This window comes from Molossus molossus, unplaced genomic scaffold (assembly GCF_014108415.1).
Source record: "Molossus molossus isolate mMolMol1 unplaced genomic scaffold, mMolMol1.p scaffold_m16_p_2, whole genome shotgun sequence".
NCBI lineage: Eukaryota > Metazoa > Chordata > Mammalia > Chiroptera > Molossidae > Molossus > Molossus molossus.
Window position 1 is genome coordinate 54,633,051 of NW_023425355.1, and position 25,427 is coordinate 54,658,477.

General features: G+C 36.6%; 1 protein-coding gene across 17 annotated transcripts in view; it reads right to left on the bottom strand.

Moving 5' to 3' along the window:
- The window catches only part of THOC2 (THO complex 2), a 143,435-nt gene that overhangs the window by 27,790 nt on the left and 90,218 nt on the right, over positions 1 to 25,427 (bottom strand). For all 17 annotated transcript variants that reach the window (XM_036270266.1, XM_036270257.1, XM_036270261.1 and 14 more), the window contains 11 exons: positions 20,159 to 20,200; positions 19,628 to 19,758; positions 19,430 to 19,531; positions 15,892 to 15,976; positions 14,832 to 14,925; positions 14,218 to 14,298; positions 12,614 to 12,710; positions 10,789 to 10,906; positions 9,832 to 10,011; positions 8,916 to 9,080; positions 3,569 to 3,844 (listed from right to left, as the gene is read on the bottom strand). In XM_036270266.1, the coding sequence (XP_036126159.1) occupies positions 3,569 to 3,844; positions 8,916 to 9,080; positions 9,832 to 10,011; positions 10,789 to 10,906; positions 12,614 to 12,710; positions 14,218 to 14,298; positions 14,832 to 14,925; positions 15,892 to 15,976; positions 19,430 to 19,531; positions 19,628 to 19,758; positions 20,159 to 20,200 (1,371 nt within the window). The remainder of the gene's footprint in view (positions 1 to 3,568; positions 3,845 to 8,915; positions 9,081 to 9,831; positions 10,012 to 10,788; positions 10,907 to 12,613; positions 12,711 to 14,217; positions 14,299 to 14,831; positions 14,926 to 15,891; positions 15,977 to 19,429; positions 19,532 to 19,627; positions 19,759 to 20,158; positions 20,201 to 25,427) is intronic.

The window sequence follows — 25,427 nt, forward strand, 5'->3', positions numbered from 1 at the left end:
TCTCCATTTAACAAATTCAAGACAAAGCCATTCAGTCTTTGTACACCATCAAAACAGGCTACCTTCTCAACACTGGTATTTTTATTCTGAGGCATTGAGTCATCTTTGACTCTTCTTTCTCCTTCATTCTAATACCACAAGAGTTTACTAGTCTTGTGTATTCCCAGAAGCTCCACCATAGTCTATGCTCTTAGCACTTCACAATAAATTACTCAAAAAGCCACCTGGCTGATCACCAGCCTAATAGTAGTCCCTTCCCCTATCAAATGCATCCCTCATACCATTGTCATGAGTAATCTTTCTAAAGTAGCATTTTTAGCATTATCAAGTCCCTCCTCAGAAATCTAAAATAACCCTCAATTTTATCATGTCCTCTTTTCACTATTAACATTCACTATTCTCTCTATATATACTGGTCTCATCTTATCCACTCAAATTTATCACTAAGCCCATATGCTACATTAAAAGTGGTCTCCTTACACTCTGGACTACTTCACACCTTTGCTGGAGCTCTAGGGTTGCTAATATACCTCCGTATTTTCTTTTTGTTTTTTAACTTATCTTTTTGTTGAATCTATTACAGATGCCCTCCCTTTTTCCCCAATGACCCCTTCCTCCACACTCCTGTCTGTGTCTATTGGTTATGCATATATGCATATAAGTTATTTGGTTTATCTCGTCCCGTCCACTGCCCCCCCTTCCCTTTAAAGTACATCAGTCTAACAACCAATCTGTACCTCTTAATCCCTTCACCTTTTTTGCCCATCCCCCTAACCTCCCTCCCATCTGGCAACTATCAAAAAGTTCTCTGCATCTATGAATCTGTTTCTATTCTGCTTGTTCCTTTTGTTTGTACATTCAATTGTTGATAGATATATACTTATTGCCATTTATTTTTCACATTTTTTAAATCTTCTTTTTCAAGAAGACCCTTCAACATTTCATATAATACTAGTTTGGTGGTGATGAACTCCTTTAGCTTTTTCTTATCTGGGAAACTATATGTCCATCAATTCTAAATGATGGCTTTTCAGGACAGAGTAATCTTGTTGTAGGTACTTCCTTTTCATCACTTTGAATATTTCTTGCCACTCCCTTCTGGCCTGCAAAGATTCTTTTGAGAAATCAACTGACAGTCTTATGGGATCTCCCTTGCAGGTAACTAATTGCTCTTCTCTTGCTGATTTTAAGGTTCTCTCTTTAACTTTTTGCACTTTGATTATGATGTGTCTTAGTGTGGGCCTCTTTGGGTAAACCTTGTTTGGTACTCTATGCTTCCTGGACTTGTATATCTGTTTCCTTCACCAAGATAGGGAAGTTTTCTGTCATTTTTTCAAATAGGTTTTCAATTTCTTGCTTTCTCTCTTCTCCTTCTGGCAGCCCTATGATGGGAATGCTGGTAGGCTTGAAGTTGTCCCAGAGGCTCCTTACACTATCCTCAGTTTCTTTTATCTCTTTTTTTGTTTTTGTTGTTCTGATTGGGTATTTTTTGCTTCCTTATATTCCAAAATGATGGCTTGCTTCTTAGTTTAATCTACTCTACTATTGATTCCCTATCAATTATTATTTATTTCAGTTAGTGCATCCTTCATTTCTGACTGGTCCTTTTTTATGCTCTTGAGCTCCTAAGTTTATTGAGCACCCTCTTCAGCAGTGTTTTGAACTCTGCATCTGTTAGATTGCTTATCTCCATTTCGTGCAGTTCTTTTCCTGGAGTTTTGTTCTGTTCTTTCATTCGAGACATGTTTCTCTGTCTCATTTTGGCTGCCTCCCTGTGTTTGTTTCAATGTATTCAGTAGAGTTGCTCTGTCTCCTAGGCTTTGTAGGGTGGCCTATTGTAGTAGGTGTCCTGTAGATTCCAGTGGCATAGCCTCCCTGATCACCCCAGTTGAGCCCTCAAGGTGACCCTTTTGTAGACTGCACATCCTTCTGTTATCATTGAGACTTGATTGCTGCTGGCACGTCAATAAACGGGATTTACTCAGGCTGATAAGCTGCAAGGACTGGCTGTGCCCACTGACAGCACTGACTTCTGACTACCATGGAGAATTAGCTGTGCAGGGACCCACAACACAGAGCAAGACTTACTTCAGCAGGGCTCTGGTACCCACTGAGTCCACTACTTGAGTATGCTGCTTGTGGAAGTAGTTGGGTGGTAGTGCTGTGACATGGTCTGAAGCTGTCCACTGGGTGTGATGGCTCTGGGGCAAAGTCAGCCACTGCCTGTGTTCTAACCAGGGCTACCAAGCAAAAGCTACAAAGCAATCTGCAGATGGTTGCTTCTTGCACTGGGCTTAGAGGTGCCCAGGCAACGCCAAGTTGTAAACGAAGGCTGGCTGCTTCAAGGGCCAGGTCTGAGGCCACTCAGTGAGAGGTATGAGGCTTACTTAAGGCAGACACTGCTTTTTTAATAGAATTTAGGAAAATCTGAAGCAGGAGCCAAAACAGGCCAATCCTATGGTAGAGCCACTGGAAACAGCTTGGATGGGCCTGAAAGTTGGGTGGAGCAAGACCTCAGGGAATCACCAGGGCAGAACAGTGTAAGCCAGGTTGCTGGAGTCCCAGATATGTGGGCCATCTGCATGCCCCAAGGGGGAAGGGTTCACCAAAGGAACAATAGCTCCACCAGTACAACTGTCCAGGAGAAAGCCGCCCCTCCAGCTCTCACTCTGATGCCATACAACTCAGTTCTTCCCCGTATGTCTCTGGTGCCTTTCAAGCTGTCTCCCCGAAGCTGGAGCCTGGAGGGTGTGAGTCTGAGTAAGTGCATGCATGGGCCCTTTAAGTGAAACTGCCTAGGGCTCCAGCAGCCTCAATCCCAGCTGGTTTTTACAGCCAGAAGTTACAGGGACTTCTCTTCCTGGCACTGGAAACCTGAGTTAGGGGACCTGGCATGGGACATGGACCCCTCACTCCTCAGATAGGACCTTCACAGTGAGATATCCCTCCTGATTTTTATCCGCCACACATGGGTGTGGAATTAGTCTGTCCACACCTCCTCCCCTCTTACCAGTCTGGATGATGTGGCTTCTTTTTAAATTTTGTAGTTGTAGGACTTCCATTCAGCTCGATTTAAGGTGGTTTTGAATGATGGTTGTTCTATAGTTTAGTTGTAATTTTGATGTGATTGTGGGAGGAGGCAAATACCGCATTTACCTACATGCCATCTTGACTGGAAGTCTGCCTCTATATTTTCAAACCTAATCTCTTTAAGTTCTACCCAGCTCAAGACTCATCTCTTCAATAAAGCCTTCTCCTAAAGAGTTCTCCTTTTTGGAATTCCCATTGCCCTTGCAACTGGAGTGACACAGATCATTTTAAGTTGTTAATACAGCCTTCAGTATAAAAGCAAACTCAAATACCTTTTTAATGATCAAAACTTCCACATATTCACCAAGCCCCCGTCCCCAACCACTGAGAGGTCACCATTAAACCCACTTAGGACAATATTATATAGCAATAGGATTGTAGCTTTAAGGAATCCAAGCTAACACAATTTCAAAGTATGGGTAATGCTAAATTGATACCATAAAATTATTGTACTTGAGCTACTAGAACAAAAACCTACCATTTCCTGATTGTCATCAATGGCTTTCATCTGGACTTTAAGTTTACTGACTTCCCGTTCATAGCTGGTGTGTGGAACTGCAAGGTCATACATTGTCAATGACCAGAATGTGGCATAGAATTGAGGGCTGATGTCATCCCAGACTTTGGAAACATGTAAGGAGACCACTGCTTCATGGACAGGGGCCATCACCATTTCACATGATGTAATGTACTTGTGAACTTTATGTTGTTGCTTACTTCCCTTTTCTGATTTTTTAAGTTCATCATACTTGGACTGAAAATAAAAGTAAACACACACACAACTTAATTTATAGCATTGACTTTCACGGTATAAAAATCTATGCTCCTTTTTCAAAAATCAGATGACCAATCAAAACTGTTGTAGGAATTCTAGTTTCTTACCAAATTTTTCTAATTTTATTTTAAGATAAATCATTCCTGAAAGCTATTCTAATCTGTAGTCCTATATGCTCACTAGCAGCTTTTCAGAAGATTCTTATTCAATCTGACCTGTTGAGTAGGTGAACAGGGTATGTGTGCCCCTAGTCCATTCCCCTTAATCTATTCTCTTACTGCTGCATCATGTACTGGACATGTAGTGTTTCCACTCCTGCTTTTGAGATATCCGAGTATAGAAGGTGTTAACACTAAGAGACAGGATGAAACTAGTAATAGCCAACCAGGACAGAATGTTTTATCACTACATGTAGCCCCTATCAGCTCTTACAATTTGTCAGTTAAGAAGGTGGATCAACACTAAGAAAGGTTATGAAAAAGTCACCATAAGACTACTAAGTAGGTTGGCCAACAGCCCAGGTTTGCCAGTAATTAAGGGGTTTCCCAGCATGCAAGACTTTAGTGCTAAAACTGGGAAAGTCCCATGGAAACCAGGACCAACTGGTAACCCTGATGCTAAACTAAATAAGAATTTCTATGAATGGTATATTGAAGTTTAAAGTGTGTGGGAACTGTCCGGCCGGTATGGCTAAGTGGTTGAGCATTGACCCATGCACCAAGAGGTCATGATTCAATTCCCAGTCAGGACACATGCCCAGATTGTGGGCCCAATCCCCAGTGGGGGGCATGCAGGAGGTAGCCAATCAAAGTTCTCTCTCATCGATGTTTCTATGTCTCTCTCCCTCTCATTCCTCTCTCTCTCTAAAATCAATAAAGAAAAAAAAATTAAAGCATGGGAACTGATACTATAGCTTTTTTGGCCTGGTTGGTTTATCTTAATTAGGAGGAGAGTCAGAAGAAGGACATACTCTTAACTATATGAGAAAAAGAATCTGTTAGTGCAATGGGTGGAATTATATTATTAGTTCAGAGGGTATGCCAAATGTCAAAAAGAAAGTAATACCAAGTGGAACTATTGCTATTGTCTCATGTCCCTCAGTCTCTTTAGGATGACAGAGCTCTTACCCAGAAAATTTTGTTTGGGTTAGGCATCATCCCTGAAAATGAACCTAAGAGGAGATATAAAACTACCTTCTTCCTCATGTTAGAAAATCTCTTAATCATTCACAGTTTGTGCTAAACATGGAACTCAGATCTAAAAGGTCAGAAATCAAAGGTTTTGCATCGTGATAGGCAAAGCTCAGATCAGGTGTCTTCTCTCCTGAGTGCTGCTTTACTTCACTGGAATTAAAAGCATATCAAGCATTCTTTGTTCCAGAGAGTATTTCAAGCAGGCTATAAGAATGGTACAATTATTCTAGAAGTGGGAAGACTTATCTCCTATTATTCACATTTTATTTAAATTTTTTTTCTTTATTGATTTGAGAGAGAGGAAGGGAGAAGGAGAGAGAAACACTGATGACAGAGAACATTGACTGGCCGCCTCCTGCATGCCCTCACTGGGGATTTGGCCCACAACCTGGGCATGTGCCCTGACCGGGAATCAAACCAGCGACCTCCTGGTACATGGGTCAATGCTCAACCATTGAGCCATACCAGCCAGGCTATCATTCACATTTTAGAGAGCACACTAATAACTATTAAGACCACACAGGTGACAAAGCTACAAAGAACATTACTTATAAGAGAGAAGTCCCAATTACATCAGAAACCTGAGAGAATAGCAGCTAAGGAAAGGTTTAAAAATGTTGAGGGCATGTCCTACTGATGGTAACTAATACGAATCTCTGTAAGCAGAATGACATCTGGTTAAGATTCTAATAAAATACAAGATAAAACAGTGCTCAAACTACCTGCATAAGATAGCTTAGTTATCTTATTTGAGTGAGATCTAAATTAATTAATGAAGGGGGGGGGCTTTCAGGCCTATGTTGTAAGGTGGGGCTCAGCAATGAAAACTGAAAATTTAGGTTATAGATATGAGAGAGTTATATGATGGCTCCAGTCTCCCCAATCCTCTAGTTCTGAATCAGTGACTTCTATTGCTAAACACCCCCTATTCCCTATTTTTTAAAAATATGTTTGATCAGAAAAGACACCTACATTGCATATTTACCTAGCATGAACATTTCCTTGTCTAAAGTCAGTTTAACTCCCTCATCAAGCTTATATCTTCAGTCAAATGGAGAGGCATAACAGCTCTACATCTCAAGTCACCTGGGGAACTAGAACTATGGAATAGAACTGATATCCACAGTTATTGCTGTGCTTCTAATTACTAGTCAAAAAGCTCTTGCTGACCTGGCCAGTTTGACTCAGCAGTTAGAGCACTGGCCCGCTGACCAGAGAGTCCTGGGTTCAGTTCCTGCTAAGGGCATATACATAGGTTGCAGTTTGTCCCCAGCCCCGGTTGGGGTCTTGTGGGTGGCAACCACTCGATGTGTCTCTCTCACGTTGATGTTTCTCTCTCTCTTCCTCCCTCTCTCTCTCCCACTCTACCTGAAGATAAATTCAAAAATGTCCTCAGGTGGGAATATTAAAAAAAATAAAAATAAAAAAGCTCTTGCTGGCCAAAAAATCTAAGCAGTGTTTGGTTTGCTGAATTATTCCCATGAAACTTTGACAGTAGTCAACTTATGAAAGAGACCTAGCAGTCCTTTAATCTTTATTCATCAAAGGCTCTTCAAGAGAAGCTTTTACTCAAAAAGCAAAAGCAAGGACCCCCAGCGAAAGCTGGATATCAACCAAGGTTGCCGAAGAACTCCCTTTCCAGGGGGTGGCATCTAGCCTCTGTATAGCCACCTCTATACAGTTCTTTGTTTTCTTCATCAACCCTGAGGAGGGAATGACATTTCTTTGTTTAGATTTTTCTATCTCTTAAATAACAAAGGCATAATATTTTACACAGGTTACAGAAAAGGTAACTCTTGGCATGAATGACCTGCTCCGTTTTCTGACCTGGAAAAGTTCAGCCAACCTCAGGCAACTAGGTGTTCCTGTTTGCTAGGGTTCAATATTGTTGATTAGTGTGTTCTCTTTTCAGTATAGCATAGGGCAGGTTAGAATTCCTGAGATGAAAAAATTCTCCCTGATCTACTGTGAGATGGAGCGACAGCACAAGATATAACTATGCAAAGAGCATACGATATTCTGGACTGAGAGAGTCTAAAGGATAAGAAAAGGCCTAATCCTTCTCCCTTCTCCCCCTTTTCTCTCTAGAAAGTATAACAAAGAATAGCTGCATGCTAATAAAGTGATAATTAAATAAATTAACATTTAGCTACTTGCCCAGCTGGTGTTGCTCAGTGGTTGAGCATCAACCCATGCACCAAGAGGTCGCCAGTTCGATTCGCCGTCAGGGCACATGCCCAGGTTGTGGGCCAAATCCCCAGTGGGGGCATGCAGGAGGCAGCAAATCAATGTTCTCTGTCATAGATGTTTCTATCTCTCTCTCCCTCTCCCTACCTCTCTCTCTCAAATCAACAAAGAAAAAATAATAATTTTTTAATTAAAAAAAATACACAAACATTTAGTTACTCATTAGAGGGAGGTGTGAGACTGATGCAGTTGATATGCAAACACTAAGAGCTAATGGTGCCCTGGCCGGTTTGGCTCAGCGGTTAGAGTGCCCACCTGCGGTCCGGAAGAGCTAATGGTCAATTAAATGACCAGTTATATACCAAATTTCTCAGTGCCTTTTTTCCACACCTCTACTACATAGCCTTGTATCTCTACTGGGAACAAAAAAGGTATTCTAGCTTAAAAGACAGGACTAAGATCTTCCCCAAAATCTGTAGAGAAAGCTTTGTATAGTATAGACTTAAAAACGATATAGATAAACGGAAGGGCCAAAATCTAATTCTCAAAAATGAAGAATATGTTGGGACTCCATTCAGAGTGATAAAGTACCACATTTTCCAAATAGAGGATTGAGCATGGCCCTGAGGGAAGAGGAAAAATGAATTCCAATTAAAGGTCACTTTTTCCAGGTTAACAATGGTAGACAGAGTGGGGAGGGCTATCTCCTCTTCCTAGTCATTACTGTGATACCTTGCTTGGGAAGGCTCTAGTTTGCTTTTTATGATGTTGTTCTTTTGTTTTTAGTTGTTTCATTTAGGAGGAGAGAAATAAAACAAGAATCATAAATACACCTTTCCTAGAAATTATACAACAGAGACTATAAGATTTTTTAGAATGTTTGGGACTGGTTAAGTCTTTCTTTCTGTATTTTTTTCAAGGCAGTATGCATAATAGCAAGTCAACTATCTGACATGGAAATTATCATTGAGGAAACAGGACTCTGTATTCAGCAGGAGTGTTTCTCAGAATGACATACCACATTCACTTATTTCAGAATCATCTAGTACTTTTTAAAAACAAAAACAAACAAACAAAAACAGAATTTTCAGGTACAATTCAAATTATTGAATTAGAATTGGCGCTGATGAGTGTGGCTCAGTTGGTTAGAGTATCATCCTGTACACTGAAAGGTCATGGGTTTGATTTCCAATCAGGATACATACCTAGGTCGCGGGTTCAATCCCCGGCCCTGGTCAGGGCACCTGCAGGAGGCAACCAATTGATGTTTCTCTCTCACATCGATGTCTCTCTCTCTCCCCGCCTCCCCCTCTCTCTAGAAATCAATAAACATGTCCTAGGGTGAGGATTAAAAAAATTAGAATTGGGGGACATGGGATCGAGTTTTTAAGATGCTTCACTGGTGATTCTCGTCTACACTAATGTTCTAGAGGACCCATAAAATATCAACTTGGACAACTACTGGCATAGTAACAGTAAAATTGTAGAACTAGTAAGACTTATTTTTAAGGGGGCATTTTCATTGTACACTGCTCAGATCTGAATATTAACAAAAGGGTAACTCTCCAAGAAACAATCTATATCTATGTCAAAATAAAATGCAATTATAAATAAAAGTTAAAAATAATTTGGAATTGTTCTTGAATGGCAGCAAAAATATTTATACTTACTGAAATATGGTGTGCATACATTGGCCTAGACAGGAAAAATGCTGCATCATGGGGTGTATGAAATTCATTACAGAGCACATCAATTGAAGGCACTCGCTTTATATAATCTTCTGTGCTTAGATTAGATGCTAAAAACCCACCAAACTGTACCAGGGTATCATGACACTAAATTTAAAAAAATAAGACATAAAAACACAAATGTGCTACCACTTTACAAAAAGAACATAAACATTTTTCAAAATGATTAAGGTGTCATTTAAACAATATTTTGATCAACAAGAATTCAAATTTTACAAATCAAAAGAACTTTAAAGACGATCTACAAATAGCATATTACAAAAAGATGCCAAGGTACTGAAAAATACACTAATCTTAGACTTTAATATCAACCAGTTCTCAAATTCCAAGCTATTGTTCATCACTTTTAGTAGCAGAATATATTTACTTAAATCACATACAATTTTATGTATACAGAAGTCAATTCCCTTCACCTTAAAAGATGAAAACTTCATTTATAAAACATATGTGATCTACTTTCCTTGTATTATAGTGATTGTTAAACACATTTTGTAAGCTAACCATAGTTTTGGTGCTTAATATTTATAAATATATTTTATAAATAAAGATAACATCTACTTTGCTGTGACTGAAATTCCAGAGATTAGGAAAAGATATGAGAGCAAACAACTTCAAGTTATCTACTTAACTGAAAACCTTATACATATTATATCCCTAGAGCCATTGCTTAAATACCAAAATTTGCACAGAAATAGCCCATTTCCAGAATATCTGTTACATTAGAGCTGCTTCACACTCACATGTGCAAAATGACATTTTTCAAGTGATAGGACATTCTACATTTTCCATTATCTGGATTTTAAAAATTAACATAAACACAAAAGCCACTTTAACTTGCCTGATCATAGAGCTTTCCCACAAGTTTCAAATGTTTCTCTCCACCTTCCTGAAAGATCACCCCATTCCTCTGCTGAGCCATAAGCAAACAGAGGGGAAGAGCAAGATCATGGTCCAATAGTGCATCCTTTAATCTCTGGGAGGATTTTTTAGTGTTTCGGATCTGGCCAAAATAACCACCCTGCAAAAGAGAAGATTAAATTTACCAGCATACAGTACATAATACATGCCATGTGATTTGAAAAAGATAAAAAAGTTCACTTACAATCCTGAAGATAAAAAAACCTCATAGTCTACATTCTTTCCCTTTCTTTGCAAATTTACTTCAGTGACACCATTACTGGTTATAGTCACTGACTTAACGATTATTGTCAATTGCCTTGAAACTTCTGCATATTTTCCATTTTCTACCATGCAATCCCTTATAAAGGATTATTCTTTATTCAGTGTGGAGCAGATTCAACAACAGAGTAACTATGTTCAGATTTATGCCAGTTAAGATATCAAGGACCTCAGAAGATTTGATATTTATTTACCTTATAGATGTTATTAAACTCTTTTATGCTTTGTTTCAGCTTTTTAAAAAGGTTAAAATATGTCCTGGCTAGGTAGCTCAGTTGGTTAGAGCATTGTCCAGATATACCAGGGTTGCAGGTTCGATCCCCGGTCAGGGCACATACAAGGATCCACCAATGAATGCATAAATAAGTAGATCAACAAATCGATGCCCCTCCCCTCAAAAAATAATAAATAAAAAAAATTTAAAACAAAGAACTAAAAGTTAAAATAACTAGTATATCTCAATATTTAAAAGGAAGCTGGGGGCAGTTGTGATAGGAGAATATGTATGGCTTTGATATTTGGCTTTATGTACTTAGGGACTTTTTGAATTCTTTACTATGAGCATGCATACATTTTGAATTAAAAAATATCAATAAATAAAAATAGCAACTCTCACCTCAGCTTTTAGTTGCTCTCCACCAGTCATGGCCTCTAGTTGTTCCATTGTCATTTCCTCTGTAATTTCTATTCCTGCCATTTTTTGTACCACTTCTTTTAATATAAGCAGGTCAAAACTATTTAGAAAAAATAACGAACACCCTGTAGTTGAAACTTCAAACATGAAAGTGACACTGTATTGTAACTAATATACTGAGAACCCCTAAATTATTTGTACATAAATATGAGAAGAAAGGGACTGAAGTAGTTTTTAAGGAAAAACTGCATTCCTAGAAGTATACTGAAAAATATTTGGGCCATGTTAATATGTTTACATTTATTTGAACTTTTTACTTAGAAATAATTTCAAATGTATAGATAACGTGTGAAGATAAAAACAGTACAAAGTTTTACACCCCAACTTCACCTATTAAACATTTTTATTCCTGTTTGCTTTGTCACTTGTATTTTTTCTCTCTCTCTACATACACACACACACACACACACACACACACACTTTTTGAACCATTTCACAGTTTATTTAGTATGTAACATCATTTTAGGGATACATTTTACCCCTAAAATTACTATGACTATATTTTCCTAAGAGTGTATTTCCTAAAAATACAGCTATTCTCTTATATAACCACAGCAGTTATTAACTTTAGTAAATCCAACACTGACACAATATAGTTCATATTTCATTTTTATAAGTTGAATCAACAGTTCATGTTTTATTTTTATCAGCTGATCCAATAATGATCCCCCATAGCATTTTTTTAACCCTCCAGTACAGAATGGCCAATAAATATTTTTGATGGTATAGAGCTATCTCTCTAAACAATCACACACACTCTTTCAACTGGCCTTGTCTTGCCTAAACACAGCTTTTGAAAACAAAAGAGCCCTCAGACAAATAAGTATGCAACAAGCACCAATAAAATATTTTAATTTTTATTTTAAACTATCTTTTAATTAGATGGTCACAAAAACTATATTCATAGTACAGAGAACAAATTATAGATTTAAAAAGAACATTATGTTCTCCCGATCTATAGACATAGAAGAGTAAAATGTATAGGAATGGCCGATCAGATGAGCATAGCATAAGTGCTACACTGGTAAAATTCTGATTCTAAATAGTATTTTTTTAAGTTTTCACTAAACCAAAATAATAATATCAAGAATTCCTTAGGTAATACTTGTATGGAATGGCAGACTGCTTTACAGATTTTTGTTTGCTTTTGAAAACAATTTTCAGTTCTTTGATTCTAGTCAGTCTACTGCTGATAAGGTTTAATATACATATTAATTCAAACTCTAAGCACTGATATTGGTCCAGAATAAAATAAAAAGTATTTATAAAGAAAAGAAGGTACTGTTCAAAAAGTATATAAGCTGTATGTCTCTCTAAAGTTCAAATTCCAAAAATAATTTTGTTAAAGATACTATATACACCTTCAAAATAAATATGTTCCTACCAAATGCTCAGTGTAAAGGTCGATTACTGTCCAGTAGCATAATCAATAATTTTGTCATAAAAGGATTTACAATATACCATATTAACCATTTATTCAAAAGCCTAACTAACAGGTAGTCAAAATGAGTTAGTCTTTTTAGAGTTACATATATGGCCAAATATTAATTTCCTTTTGTAAAAAAAGTGTTTATGTATTAAATTATAATTTATTTTAATTAAAGAATTCCACATACATAAGTGAACAACTATTCTACTTATGCCTACAATCAACAAATAGTTTGGGTAATAGAAATCTCAATATCCCAACATCACCAGAAGCACTCTAATTATTGAATTTCATTTACATGTAATTTGCTATGAATACCTTTTGCCCGCCTTTAGCTGATTAGCCACGTACTGAAGAAGACCAGCAAGATCTATTGGATATTTACGAAAAACTGCACCACAGAAACTAGCCAGACCTACATGAAATTTTTAAAAAAAAAGGGCTTTTTAAAAACAATTCATAAAACAAAAAGTACAATATTGAATGTCATTTCTTTAACTCAATTTCTAAACAAAATGAGGTAGGAATAATTATATTGCTAACACCACTTAATAGAGTTTTATAATTGATAACAGCTAATATTTATTATTAGGATACAAATACCAAACACTTTATTAAATAAGCACTTTAACGGTCTCATTTAGAACACATATATAATGTACTTTGCTCACAGTCACATAATTGGTATGAGGTACAGTGGTAATTCAAATGTATATGGCCTGTTTACAGAGCCAGTAACATTAATTAGGCCACAACAAAAATCTTTCAGATCACTCAGTAAACTTGAATGGTCAACAAAACATCTGCCCCTCAAATATTTGAGTCATGAAAAAAAATCTTTTTATCTAGGAATATGCTACTAGTTGTGGAGGGGCAAGGAAACAGGTAAAGCATTGCCAGACCAAGCAGCAGAAAAACGACCAATCTTAACCAATAGTCTTTATCATACCATGAGTAGAGAGAAAACTCACAGTCAAGAAAAGAGATCCTAATAAAGTCAAGTTATATGTAGCCTTGTTGACAATTATTTGCTGAGCACCTAAATAAATAATGAACAAAACACAGGTCCTGCCCTCAAGGAGCTTACCAACTAGTGAGGGATAAAGAAAGTAAACTGAAGTAACTATGATGAATAAAAGGTTCAATGGGAATATGGAAGAAAAGCACCTAATCCTGACTTTTGAGTAGAAGCATTAATGAGGAATGCTTCCCAAAGAAAGTGACCTCTAAGCTGAAATCTAAGATGTAATGGAGGAGATGAGTGGGCATGGAAGGGTATTCCAAGTAGAGGGAATAATGTGCAAATGGGACATGGAAAGTGCAAGAACTTCAGTATTAATGGAACCTAGAATATTGAGAAGGAGCAAAAGATGAGGCTAATACAATGAGTAAGAACCTGATTCCCAAAGAAGTTACTTGTATGACTTATTAGACTGCAGACTTTAAAAGGCAATGGGAGCTACTGCAAAATTCAGTTATCAGACAGGTCTGGTTGAAAAACAATGGAACTGGATGCAAGAAATCAAAGATACAAGACATTTTTTTAAAGGCTAGGGTTTTTTAAATTAGTAAACAACCAAGTTTTCGTTCTTTCAAGATGACTGAAACCTAGGGATGGAGATGAAAGAAGGGAAAATAGTTCCCTTAAGATTAATTCCTCTAAAATAATAGAAGGGAATTTTCATCTCCCCAGTAATGCTTGCCCAAATTCTATCATGGCTAATACTGGCCTCTTGAGTTGGAAAATGCAGAAGTACTATATGAACCTCCTTACACAGCCAAGAACTTGGACACTAGTGTAAAAGTTAAGTGGCTACTCTCAAAAGCTTTTGCCAATAGGCACTTAGCATAGGTGATAGAACACACAGCATAGCAGTCATAACAGATGAAAATGTCATCCTTGGAAAAATAAAAGTACTTACTCTGAAGCCAGCTTGAAATTGTTGTGTCATCATGTTTCATTCTCTCCTTCTCTGGATTAGCTAATGCTTCAATAATACAATCTTTCATACATTAAGAAAAAAATTTTAAGTCACCACATCTCTAACAAAGACCTTTAAAATAACAACAACAAAAATGCCACATCTTGGGAAAAAAATGAAATAGTTAAGTTCAAGTTATTGCAAATTAATGAAAAATACACTCACTATAGTACCAATTTTTTCTTCTTTAGCCTTTTTTCCATCTTTCAGAAAGCAACAGACTCCATCTATATCAAACTATTTATACACTTGAAACCTGTATGATCTTATTAACCAATATCACCAATAAATTTAATAAGATGTTTGTTCTTTCCAAAGACTGAGTAATCAGTGGGTGACACACACAAAAAAGATGTTTGGTAAATGTAACACTGTCTCTCCCTATAAACAACACAGAGAAAAATACACACACAAACTCCTGACTGACCAACTTCAGATCAGCCAACTGAATCAACCTCAGATGGTTACTAAAGGAACTAAGAATGAAAATAAAACATTCACCATTAAGATCTATAAAATGTGAAATCTATGTATTACTTCTCTTAAAAGGATACAGGCCAAGACATCATAATTCAATGAAGTGAGGTATTTCAGTGAATCTACTACAGGTGTTATTAAGTTATCATACTTCTGTATTTGTGACAAAATCTGGAAGACAGCAACATAGAATAGATGGTGTTAACTAATCAAAAGAGAACTTCTGTGCTAATTAATGGTTTTATTTTTCATTTTCCAAAAGGAAAGAGTTTCCTTCCCTTTTGTATTTATATAAAACCGACTAATCCTATTATTTCCTTAGAATATATTTTCTTGGGCTACATTTTCCAACTAGGAAATAATTCCAAGGTATCTAAACTTGCATTCTAGAAATATGAGGCTAGTCAAATGTGTTTCAGAAATCTGTCTAAATATGAAAGTATTATATGTGAATCATAATGACATGTTATTCAAATGTTTCTAACAATTGAATCTATTCATGCTTCTATAAATCAAAATGTAGTTAAACAAGATGTTAGACTGTTTATAACAGCAGCGGTTACATAGTATTAAAATAGAACAATTTAGCCCAGCAGTGTGGCTCACTGGTTGAGCCACAAAGAGGTCGCTGGTTCTATTTCCAGTCAGGGCATATGCCCAGGTTGTGAGCCAGTTCCCCAGTTGGGGCATGCAGGCGGTAGCCAATTGATGTTCTCTCTCATAGATGTTTCTCTCTCTCTCCTTCTCCCTTCCTGTCTCTCTAAAATCAATAAAGGAAATATATTAAAATAAATAAAATAGATCAATTTGCTACATATATTGTATACCAAGTTTTGTTTTTAGAATGACCATACAATGATTCATTTGCTAAAGGTTTTTTTCCCCCTAAAACTACGAAACATTTTTATTTATTTATTTATTTATTTTGGGTACATGCCCCTAGAGGGAACAGAACCCGAGACTCTGGTCCGCAGGCCAATGTTCCAACTGCTGAGCCAAACCAGCCAGGGCAACTATGAAACATTTTTAAAACTATATCACCAAATTTATACTTGTGCTGACTTAAAGACAAAATAACGAAAATCAAAAAACAAACAAACAAAAAACCCGTAAAATAATATTAACCTGAAAACATACATAATCAAACAAAATGGTTGGATTGCTGTGGCTCAACTTCCCAATTTGTCTTCCAGAAGGCTTCACATTTTCCTTGGTTAGACGCCTACAAAGGGAGAAAAAGGTTCCACAGATTATCTTAGGTAATTTTCCTCATAATGTTGATAGCTTTATTACATCATAACAACACAAAAACAATAAAAAACTATTCCTTGTCAAATATCTAAAATGGATCCATGTAAACAACCACGTTTATCACATACTTTACTGAAGGACCTGGACTATTCTGATTAGGCATTCTACAAGAGGGTATTAAATTTTTGTATTAACGCATAACAATTTATAATATACATATTTCCATTTTGTAGTAATAGTCTAATAAGCATTAAAACTCTAAGTTATTCTACAAGTACATAAAACTTCTTATAGAGTCATAATTATTTTAGATTAAGAAGGTATATTTTTTTATCAGTTCAGCAATTAACATGTCCAATTTGGTGTAATGGAATGAAATGTCTCATGCCATCTGTCTCAGTGACCCTAACAGAGTAATAGCTAATACTATATTCCTTGATAGAGGAAATTCTCTGGTTTTCATATTCAAAATAAACCATTTTTGAAAAGCTAATTCTATTCCTTTCCCTCCTCTTTAATTCTTCCTCTGCTCAGTATTCTTTAACATTCTAGAAATTTATATCTATGAAATGTCTACAGTTCAAAACAATTATTATACACCATATTAAACCATTCCAATAAGATTATTAAATAATAAGTCTAGAAACTTGAAACCTGAAAAGCTTACAAGTGATAGGAAGATTTCTAGAATGAAAATATAATGAAGTAAATAATGAATTCAGTTGATAGCTCAAAGAATGTGACCATTCTAGCCCTGGCCGGTTTGGCTCAGCGGTTAGAGCGTCGGCCTGCGGTCCTGAGAGACCCGGGTTCGGTTCCCGCTAAGGGCACGTACCTCGGTTGCAGTTTGTCCCCGGCCCTGGTCGGTTGTGTGGGTGGCAGCCACTCGATGTGTCCCTTTCACATCGATGTTTCTCTCTCTCTCTCTCTCTGTTCCTCTCCCCCCCCCCCACTCTACCTGAACAAAAAATGGAAAAATGTCCTCGGGTGAGGATAAAAAAAAAAAAAAAAGAATGTGACCATTCTAGAAGTGACAAATATGATATATTTATCTTTAGAAGCTTCTTATGACAAAACTGACCCTTCAACTAAAATTATTTCATTATGAACTGCTTCCCTTTCCCATTTTCCTTGGCTTAGGTTTCTTGTTTCTTTTCCACAGAAGAGACAGACACCTATCAGTTTCAAACTTTGGCTATACTGTTTCACCTGAAAACTTACTACTATCTGTCCTTACTTCTAACCCTATTTTAGGTCGCCCTCCTACTCGCCAAAGCTAACCCTTCATTTCTATACTTTTTATCCTGTTCCCTTCTGCCTCCAACACCCTGGAGGGAAAAACAAAAATAAAAGGAATACTTTCTTGGTTATATGTTCCCCTCAAGCTACCATGGTATCTGGCACATGGAACACAATCAATAAGTATTTGTAGAATCAAGTATTAGCAAATTCATGTTTTGAATAGTAATCAAAACTTATAAAATTCTACAAGTAATAAATACATCCCATTCTCAACATAAAAAATTCAATCAGCATCAAAATAATACTGTTTAAACCTGGTGAAATAGTTATAGCTTACAAATATAACAAGATTCTGCCCGGTTGGTGTGGCTCAGTGGATTGAGCATCATCCCATGGACTGAGAGGTCCCAGTTCGATTCCTGGTCAGGACACATGCTCAGATTGTGGGCTCGATCCCCAGTAGGGTGCATGTGCAGGAGGCAGCCAATCAATGTTTCTCTCTCACATCGATGTTTCTCTCTCTCTCTCTCAAAAAAAAAAAAAAAATCAATAAAAACATAGTTTTAAAAACTAAGTACATTAACAATTCTACACATATTCTGTGATATTTTTATTAATTTATTCATTCATATTAATGTCTTCTATGATAGGCAAAGTGCTAAGCACTAGGAAAAAGGATGACTAATAGCTCCTGCTCTTACGCTCAGTCCAGCTGGAGAGGCAGATTTAAAATATTTTTTAAATGTTTATATTCTTCAACAAATTGAGCAAATCACAGAATAGTACTCATTATATGCTATCAATATAAAAAGTAGGGAATATATTTGTACTCACTTGTATATACATAAAAATATCTGGAAGGATAAATAAGAAACTAAACAGTGGTTACTTCCCCCCCCCCCCCTTGGGATGACTGAGTGGACAGGGAAATGGAGTAAGAGACTTTTTACTGTCAACCTTTTTATATGTACTGAAATTTAAGCAATGTAAATATATGAACTTCAAAAATTAGACAATTAAAAAAAGAAAAATAATCATAGTAATGTATCTAAGTGGTATGATAGCATTATATATATATGGAACAGTGGTGGCACCGATAAAGAACAATCAATTATGCTTAGCAGTATGTACTATGGAAAGCTTCACAGAGGAGGTGACACTGGAGCCTACCCTCCAAGCATGAGGTCACCAGACAGAGAGAGAAAAGAGGTAAGAGAAAAATTGTATGAACAGAAGAAACAAAATAACCATACCACTGTATGACTGATAAAGACATGACAATAAACAGCATTGCTGAAAACATTTGTATATTTAGTATCTAAATCAATACTAATGTAAGTATAAAATTTTCATAATTAAACTTTAAACAATTTACCGAGAAGTAAAAAGCATCACTCTTGTGCTTTTAATGACATGAAAATAAAGCACACAAATGAAAAAAATTTGAATTTTTTCTAAAACTGACGCCCTATGGAGATAGTTCAGCACAATTCCATTAGAGCTTCTAAAAGAAAAAAAAAATTATTAAAATAACTTTCAGCAGTAGAAATTCCTAGAATTTTTACTATCTTGTACAAGCCATTAAATGTATTGTGTAAATTAAGCTAAGGCCACAGTAGGTCGTCCTTAAAAAAAAATCCTATAATGTAAAAAATCCTATTAATTTAATGCATTAAAATGATTTCTTTTAATCCTCACCCGAGGACATTTTTTCATTTTTTGTTCAAATAGAGCGGGAGGGAGAGAGAGGGAGAGAGGGAGAGAGAGAGAGAAACTTCGACGTGAAAGGTACACATCAAGTGGCTGCCACTCACACGACCCAACCAGGGCTGGGGACAAACTGCAACCGAGGCACATGCCCTTAGCGGGAACCGAACCCGGGTCTCCCTGGACCGCCGACGCTCTAACCACTGAGCCAAACCAGCCAGGGCCATTAAAATGATTTTTATTATATTTCATAGCTATGCAAACATAACAATTACAAAAACTAACTTGGTAGTCAAAATGAGCTAAAAACCACAAAAACTGAGTCATTCTAAATGCAGTATACAATTAGCTATACCATTAGGAAATACTCTTGGGTTTCTTCAAAACTGACTCAGACATAAGCTGGCTGAAAAAAAAAGTAAATTAGATTCAGATATACTTTAGATCAATATGAAGAATATAAATTATAACTTACTTCATGATATATTTGGCTCTGTCTATTGTTTGAGCTTTAACTTTTACTAAAAGTGGGTGACTGTTATAAGTTTCATTCTTCCACTGGCCATACAGACGATATCTTTAAAAAATGAGATAAAAGAATTAGGAAAGTTAGACACTTAGAGGTTAATGTACTAGAATAGTAGTTCAAAATACAAAAATATTATGTATTTACCTGTGCTGATATGGAAATGTTTTAAACATTCCCCATAATTCCTCAGACATACAAGCATTGCAGTCCATCAAAGAAAGAGATGGAAGTAGTACCTGGTCAGTAATGCTAAGCAAACAGCTAAGGATAACTTCCTAAGAAGGGAGAAAAAATTATTTTAGTAAGACGCTCATTTAATCCTCCAACAAAAATATTTTTGTCAGTCCTGGAAAAATGACCATTTATTGATCTCATAACACACAGTATCTAATTCCCCACACTATCATTGTCCTTTTCATAACGGTTATTTGTGTTTCTCCATCTAAGAAAGCAAATGAGGCGAGGGAAGGAAAAAAGATAGCTAGAGAATGAGAAACTTTTATTATCCCTCTTCCTTCTTCCACATGGTAATCCTCAAAAACACGTTATGAATCTTAAAAGATAACTTGTATAATAATTGTTCACACAGGTGATGAAAGCTTGTCCACAGTAAAATTTGCAGTATGCTGTACCTAAGACAAACATTAGACACATTGGAATTTTCTAATCTCTTACCGTTTTCTCCTTATCTTCTTGTTTGCTTCCATCAGACTGAAACTAAAATAGAACAACATTTAAAAAACTATTAATACAATGTAAAAAGGTTAAGACTATGCTGTCACAATTTAGTTTCTAATTTGAAAAAAATTAATTTGCACATGGTTGTAAATTTCCTTACTGATACATATGTAGCTTTTAAATATAGCCAGTATTACCAATTAACATTGTTAAACTTCATTCGTATTTCTAACCTCTAAATCATTTGAAACGCTCATGAGTTTTAAATGTCAAGTTTATATGTCAATTCCTTTCTCAAACTCATCACAAACCAAAGCATCCTAAAACTAATCAAAGTATTTATTATAAAATTGTAGCCAACACCAGTTAGTTATACTGCATTTTTCCATCAATTCTAGGTTTTTCCCCTTATAAAACTGATAAAATCTAACACAAAACAACCACAAAAAAATTAACCCCAAAGAAATTTAAAGCTACATTTTATTTTTTTAATATGTTTTTATTGATTTTTAGAGAGAGAGGTAGGGAGAGCAAGAGAGAGATAGAAACATCAAAGAGAAAGAAACATCAATTGGCTGCCTCCTGCACACCCCCTACTGGGGATTGGGCTCATAATCAGGACATGTGTCCCAATGGGGATTTGAACCAGCAATCTCTTGCTCCATGGGACAACACTCAACCACTAAGCCACATGAGCTGGACTAAAGCTGTATTTCAAATCACTACTATTTAAGCCCTCACTGAGTTAGAATAAGCCCAAAATGTTAGTAACATTGCTGACAATGACAAAACCATTACCTAAATTGGACATACTGAGAAAACATGGGTCAGTATTATATCAATGATTTGCAGGCAGGCAGCTTAAGTGCCATGTTTGACAATACTGTCTAGTCATTCAAAATGAAATAGTGATACTTGTGTTATGTATAGGCAGGTGGAAAGTTGGGAGAGTGTGCAAAGGACAAATGAAGCACTGATACTCAAGGACATCTTAGAGTTCTGGATAGGATTTAGCACAATACCAAGTGAGAGAAGGGGAAATGCTAATATGCAGCTAACGATATGCAGCTATTTTCTTGGCAGATGAGGGTGTTCTGTGCATGTATGTTTACATGCTTAAGTAATTTAATGGGTATAAACTAATGGAAAGTGTAACTTCTCTGGACCGCAGGCCGGCGCTCTAACTGCTGAGCCAAACCGGCCAGGGCAAAAGTGTAACTTCTATGCAACATCTTCACCTAACACTAATTCAGGGACTGCCGTGTTACCCTGATGGGAAAACACACACAATCGCCTTTATTTTAACAGACAGGATAAGAAGTTACGGTTTTCTTTTGCAGAAACAATTACTAAGTCAACATATATCCTGGTCAGCAAATAACGAGTCAGGTTATAAAGGAGTAGCCTGGAAGAAAACAAACTAGATAGTTGTTTTTGTTTGGTTTGGTTGTTGGGGAGGGGGCATAATTCTGGTGGAATACTGGGTGTACACTGGGAGGCAGAAATAAGGGTATATCATAATTGGAAGAACTAGGTTTATAGTATATTATGTTGGGGATAAAGGCAGTTAAGCTACTCCTTTCCTGGTATACTATGATTCAAACAAACCTAATAAAGCTACACATAGTTTTCTCTATAGAAATAAGACATTTCTTAGTTACTAAGCTGTCATAATTCCCTTACTAGATAATTACATACATTTCTGATGCCCATACGTCAGTTCTCTAGAGTTTATAAGCAAAAAAAATTAAGAGAAAGAAATATAGAGAGTAAAATGAAACCATCTATAGAAAATTGCTGATCTAGAAGAACATAAAGAAATCATTCTATCAATGGCTAATTATAACAAAGATGAACAAAAAAATAAATGAAGAGGTAGATATCAGTAAAGTAATTTTCTTTTGTTTGGTAAAAAATTAAAGATACATTCTACCCCCTTGATGCTTTCTTTTTCTTTTAATTTGCTCTTTAATTCAGAGTAAACATATAACTCTCCATTCCCACAATACAATACTAAACATTTTACTGACTGGCAGGCCAGAAGAAAATGGGAAGAAGAAAAAACAAAGACATGCATACATTCAGTCATTTACTAATGTGCCAGGCACTGGGTATTCAAAGATAAATAGGATGGAGTTCCTATCTCTGAGGATCTCTTGAAGATCAAAACTACACTTGCCAATGTACTGTTAGGAAGTGAATTTTTTAAGTTTGAATAAAATTGAGCCCTCACAATTATACCTAGACAGACCATCAGCTATAAATGGTCCCAAGCAGGTTCCAATCTTGCCCTATAAAGACAGAGCAGGTGACAGGGCTGCATAACAGCACTGGGAGCAAAAAGAATGTAGTCATTAAGAAGGCAATTTGAAGAGTCAAGAAATAAAGGCCTGGAAAAGTTGTAGATATAACCCAGATAAATTACTTTTCTATTACTATTGTTCTATTTTTAATACCTCTAACCCATGTACTCTTCAAATGCTACTTTAGACTATACTTTAATCTCAGAAAAGAAACAAACAAAAAATACTAATATTTGTGACTAGATTGGAACCTTAAAGCTGCTACATCTACATAAATTATGGAAATACTTTTACCTTCCTTTTTGTCTTGTTCTTATTAACTAGAATTTATTGAGTATTCACTATGTACCATGTACCAGGCTAAAAACTTCACATTTATGTCTTAAAACTACTCTATGAGACAAATCTTTTTGCTAGAAAGGATCCATATCAGACCCATCAAAGTAACAAACAGGAAAGTATAACCTATAGATTAAAAGTTACAGGAACATGAGTTTATGAAGCCTGGAGAAGAGATAACTAAATCAACTTGCTTTTATTTTTCAATCAGAAACTCTTAAGACTCTATAAAACACTTACAAATAACCAATAAGGCCCTGGACAGTGTGGCTCAGTTGATTGTCATCCCATGCACTGAGAGGTCACCAGTATGATTCCTGGTCAAGACACATGTCCTGGTTCTGGGCTCAATCCCCAGGAGGGGGCATGCAGGGGGAGAAGGGGGCAGCCGATTGATGTTTCTCTTTCTCTCCTTCCCTCACCCTCTCTCTAAAATCAATAAAAACTTAAGAAAGACAGAAAGAGAGAGAGAGAGAGAGAGGGAGGGAGGGAGGGAGGGAGGGAGGGAGGGAGGGAAGAAGGAAGGAAGGAAGGAAGGAAGGAAGGAAGGAAGGAAGGAAGGAAGGAAGGAAGGAAGGAAGGAAGGAAGGAAGGAAGGAAAGAAGGAAGGAAAGAAGGAAGGAAAGAAGGAAGGAAAGAAGGAAGGAAAGAAGGAAGGAAAGAAGGAAGGAAGGACCAATTCGTAACCTGAGGAAAAACCGTTGAGAGTAGAAGCCCAGCAGGACTCTGCCAAAAGGAGAACCAGCTGCTAAGGCTTACTGTCTTTCAAAGGAATTGTGCTTTGATGAGCAAAGGAGTGAAAGCCCAACGAAACTGGATACTCACTCGGTTGGGCATGCCTAGTAGTACCTAAGTTGTTTACCAGGCTAGGTAATAGGATCTCAAATGAGAAAGCCAAAGTTCCCTAAATGAGCCTCACTGAGCTCCTTCATTCCCCTATATCCTAGACTACAGAAAAGATTGAAAAGAGAACCCCATACTCAAACTGTAGCTTTGAAAAAGGAGAACTGGTCATAAGTAAGGTGGAAAGGGTATAAGAATTCATTCACACTGTGAGAACAGAGCTGTCCATATTAAGATGAAAAGCAATGCTTTGGCTACTATGGAAACATAAATAGTCACACAAAAGGATAAAGGAAAAACACATTAAGAAAGTAGAAAACAAAGGATATAGACAGATTGTCCACAAGTATCTATATATAGTTAAAAACTACTAAGAATGAACTCAATAAAACAAGAAAAGCTTGGAAATGAGATACACATAATGAGACGAAAACAGATTACAGAGATAAACAAAACAGAAAAACCCCACTCAATAGATATAATTTGAAATAGCAAGGAATTTCCAGAATTGCAAAATTTAAATAATTTATTTCTTCAATTTCAGATATACTAAATTTGTATAGGCAGAGTATGGTGATTTTGAGCTTGGCCTCTGAAGCCAGATTGCTGGGATCGAAATCATAGCTCTGTCCCATACAAACTGTGTGACTTGGGACAAGGTCCTTCACCTAGAGCACAAAGAATTTGGTAAAGATTAAATGAGCTCATAGCCAAGACCTGAAAACAGCCCAATTGCCCATTAGTAAATGAGTGGATAAAAAAGTTGCGGTACATTTACAGTTACAGGGGTGGGGAACATCCAACCTGCAGGCACAAGGCCCGCAAATCAATACCAGCTAATATCACACACCTCACCAAATTAGCCTGACCAAATATAGCAGGCTAACTTTTAAGCTGATCATTTTATATGGCCCCCGAATAATGTTATAAATATCCAAACGGCCCTTGGCAGAAAAAAGGTCCCCCACCCCTGACATAATGAAATACTAATCAGCCATTTAAAAAAAAATGGAAATCTTACCTTTTCCAACAGCATGGATGGACCTGGAGACTACTATGCTAAGTGAAATAAACCAGTCAGAGCAAGACAACACCACATAATCTCACTTATATGTGGAATCTAATAAACAAAATAAACTGATGAACAAAATAGAAAGATAGGCATGGATACATGGAACAGACTGACAGCTGTTGGAGCTAGATGAAAGAAAGTAAAGGGATTATGCATTTATATAAAGAGACATACATAAAAAACACATAGACATAGACAATAGTGTGGTATTAGAGGAATAGGAGGTCAGGGAGTTGGTGGAGGTGGGCAAAGGTGGGCAAAATGGGGATGAAAAGAGACTTTGCTTGGGGTGATGGGCACATGATGCAGTGTGCAGATGGTGTTTTTGTTGAGTTGTACACTTGAAACCTGCATGGTTTTGTGAACCAATGTCACCTCAATAAATTCTATTTATAAAAAGAAAGAAAATTACATGAGCTGATTCACATAAAGTACTCAGAACAAGGCCAGGCACAGAATAGGAGTTCAGTATTAGATATCTACATGGTAAACAACTTAATCCATTAACATCAGCTGGATAAAAAAAAAAAAAAAAAGCAACAAGAGAGGATTCCAAAACGGTGGCAGAGTGAACGGAAGCTACACAGACCATCTCCCAGAACCAAACTGGAATTACAACTATAACACAGACAAATCGACGGGAAAAACCAACAGAAAAGCAGCTTGTGAGGACCAAACTAAGCAGGGACACTGACTCGATCCTGGTAGG